Source organism: Ziziphus jujuba, chromosome 6 (assembly GCF_031755915.1).
Source record: "Ziziphus jujuba cultivar Dongzao chromosome 6, ASM3175591v1".
NCBI classification, from domain to species: Eukaryota; Viridiplantae; Streptophyta; class Magnoliopsida; order Rosales; family Rhamnaceae; genus Ziziphus; species Ziziphus jujuba.
Genome location: NC_083384.1, coordinates 13,011,225 through 13,013,817, shown reverse-complemented (window position 1 = coordinate 13,013,817; position 2,593 = coordinate 13,011,225). Strand labels below are relative to the sequence as shown.

Below are 2,593 nucleotides of genomic sequence, written 5' to 3'. Positions count from 1 at the left end.
TCAAAATGAAAATATGTCGTGGCTATAATATAATAACAAAAATGAAATTTGCTCCCTTTCATGTTTTGACTGTGAGATGTTTTTACAATCATATTAGAGTTTTGATAAAAATATACATAGTCAATTTTACATCAAGTTGGTCTAAATTTTACATCAAGTTAGTCTAATAGTTTTAGCATTAGATTCTTTCTGGTAGATTACTAATAAAAAAACAAAAATCATTAGTAAAATTATCAAATCCACATTACTTGCATTTGGCCACACTATTTAACGGGCCGCATATTTGAATGTTCAATGTAAAACTGTGCAATCACAGCGATGTATAACTTTTTCAGACCACATTTTGGAGTTTTAAGTTAAAACCTACGACTTAAGCAACAGGTTAAAAGCACCAGTTTTTCTGAAGATGCTTTAATATTTAAATTTATATATATACATATATATATATATATATATATATATATATATATAATAATGGTCGTCTTTTGACTTTTCTGGTGAGTGTTTGTTTGTCTTTTGACATGACCGAAGTCACCGAACTAAATTGAGTACATACGGCTTGAGAGAGAGGAAGGCAAATTGGGTAGAAAAGATAGAACATGACTAGTGAATCAGAGATCAGCTCCAGAGACACAAGATGGAGTCTCAAGGGCATGACTGCTCTGGTCACTGGTGGAACCCGGGGCATAGGGTATGTTGATCCCTATTCAAATTTACTAACTTTTTTCATTTGCGTAATTAAATTGTGTTTTTTTTTTTTTTCCATTTTCGGTTTGATATCAATTACATGGTTTACTAATTTTGGATTTGAATCATTAATTAGACTTGCCATAGTAGAAGAACTATCAGGATTTGGAGCCACTATACACACTTGTTCTCGCAACCAAGAACAACTCGACCAGCGTATAAAAGAATGGAAAAGTAAAGGTTTTAAAGTAAGTGGATCGGTATGTGATCTTATGTACTGGGACCAAAGACAGAAATTAATGGAAACTGTATCTTCTATCTTCCAAGGAAAGCTCAACATTCTTGTAAGTTTCTTTTTTAAGAATGTATAACTTATAAACCAGTTGCTCTTCTCATTTGGACCTTTTACCAAACACTTTGTGTTCACCATTTTTATGGCTTTTATTTTTTTTATTTTTCGGTGAAATTTTCCCGGCTAGGTAAATAATGCTGGTATACTAATGCTAAAAAGTGTCCCGGACATTACAGCACAAGAATTTTCGACGATTATGGGTACGAATTTTGAGTCTTCTTTCCATCTTAGCCAACTTGCATACCCACTTCTGAAAGCATCAGGAAATGGAAGCATTGTGTTTAATTCTTCTGTTGCGGGTATTGTGGCTTTGCCTTTTGCTACAATCTATGCAGCATCTAAAGGTACTACGTAATTGATTTAATTGCAGAACTTCTAATAAGTTGCTCATCAAATTAATTTATTTTCAACCCCAAAAACATAAAAGTTAGGTGATCAAATTGATTATGATCTGCTATGTAGGAGCAATGAATCAGCTCACAAGGAACTTGGCGTGTGAGTGGGCAAAGGACAAAATTCGTGTTAATACTGTTGCTCCATGGATTGTCATTACCGAAAATTTTGAAGCTGCAAAAGTATACTTCTACGACATCCTCTTTTTTTTTTTTTGGGATTCAAAAAATATTATCATAATTTCAAAGGAATTTATTGACCATGCTTTCTTTTATTCGCAGGAAGATCCTATATTTTCGGAAAATATGAAAAAGTTTTTCGCCGGAACTCCAATGGGCCGAGGGGGACAACCAAAGGAGATTTCGTCAGTGGTAGCGTTTCTGTGCCTCCCTGCTGCTTCTTATATGACTGGCCAAGTTATTTGCGTTGACGGAGGATTTACTGTTAGTGGTTTCCCACCTAATCAGTAGAATTATTAAGACTGAAGTGTTTTCATCCTCTGTTTCTCTACTGTAACTTATATAAGTGCTTTTAATGGTTATCATTTTCAATAAGTAGACTTCAATGAGTGTTGTTATCTGTCAATGAAAGATAATAATGTGGTTGTTTATGTGACATATATATATATATATATATATGGCTTGTTCTTGTTTCAATAAAATGGTATCTTGCAAGACAAGGAAAAGAAGTTTGGGGAGGAAGGCTTGGCGTCTATGTGATGCCTTGTATGCCTAATGACACCCAGGAGAGAATACAGAGGTTTAAGATTTTGAATAAGATATTAAACGTTGGCAACTAGGACTATATTTATGGGTTTAATCTCTCTTCTATTATGACCTTCTTTGAATTAATTTGTTGAGCTTTATATTGGATTTACCTATCCTTATTCAAGAGAAATGACATATTTCTTCCCAAAAAAAAAATAAAAAAATTAAAGATAAAAAGAAATGAAATATTAATCATCCCTTAAATCCTATTTAAATATATTTTTTTCTTTTTGTTAATAAATAATTTAGCTTTTTTGACAAGCCCTTTCCCAAATAAATAAATACAGCTTCCTCACAATCATTGTATTACCAAATTCGACAAATTACGGTTGGAAGTTTATTAATATTCTTAATTGCACGACACCTAGCCTAGCTATTCTAGGACACTTAGCAG

The 2,593-nt window shown here is 32.9% G+C and overlaps 1 protein-coding gene across 2 annotated transcripts; it reads left to right on the top strand.

Moving 5' to 3' along the window:
• The first annotated feature begins 488 nt into the window (after window positions 1-488).
• On the top strand, window positions 489-2,042 carry LOC107430809 (tropinone reductase homolog). Of its 2 annotated transcripts, XM_048464205.2 has the most exons (5): window positions 492-691; window positions 824-1,031; window positions 1,167-1,383; window positions 1,502-1,614; window positions 1,714-2,042. In XM_048464205.2, the coding sequence occupies exons 1-5, from the start codon at window positions 600-602 to the stop codon at window positions 1,900-1,902; spliced, it is 819 nt and encodes a 272-aa protein (XP_048320162.2). In that variant the 5' UTR covers window positions 492-599; the 3' UTR covers window positions 1,903-2,042. The 2 variants fall into 2 exon arrangements, 1 of the variants encoding a protein (XP_048320162.2); XR_007238055.2 differs by lacking the exon at window positions 1,714-2,042 and having other exon boundaries at window positions 489-691; window positions 1,216-1,383.
• The last annotated feature ends 551 nt before the right edge of the window (window positions 2,043-2,593 follow it).

Excerpts from the sequence above, each read along its gene's own strand:
- LOC107430809 (XM_048464205.2), top strand. The coding sequence starts at position 600 with ATGACTAGTGAATCAGAGATCAGCTCCAGAGACACAAGATGGAGTCTC. Across the intron at positions 1,032-1,166 it reads AAGGAAAGCTCAACATTCTT|GTAAATAATGCTGGTATACT; the intron begins GTAAGTTTCTTT and ends TTTCCCGGCTAG. Across the intron at positions 1,615-1,713 it reads AAAATTTTGAAGCTGCAAAA|GAAGATCCTATATTTTCGGA; the intron begins GTATACTTCTAC and ends TTTTATTCGCAG.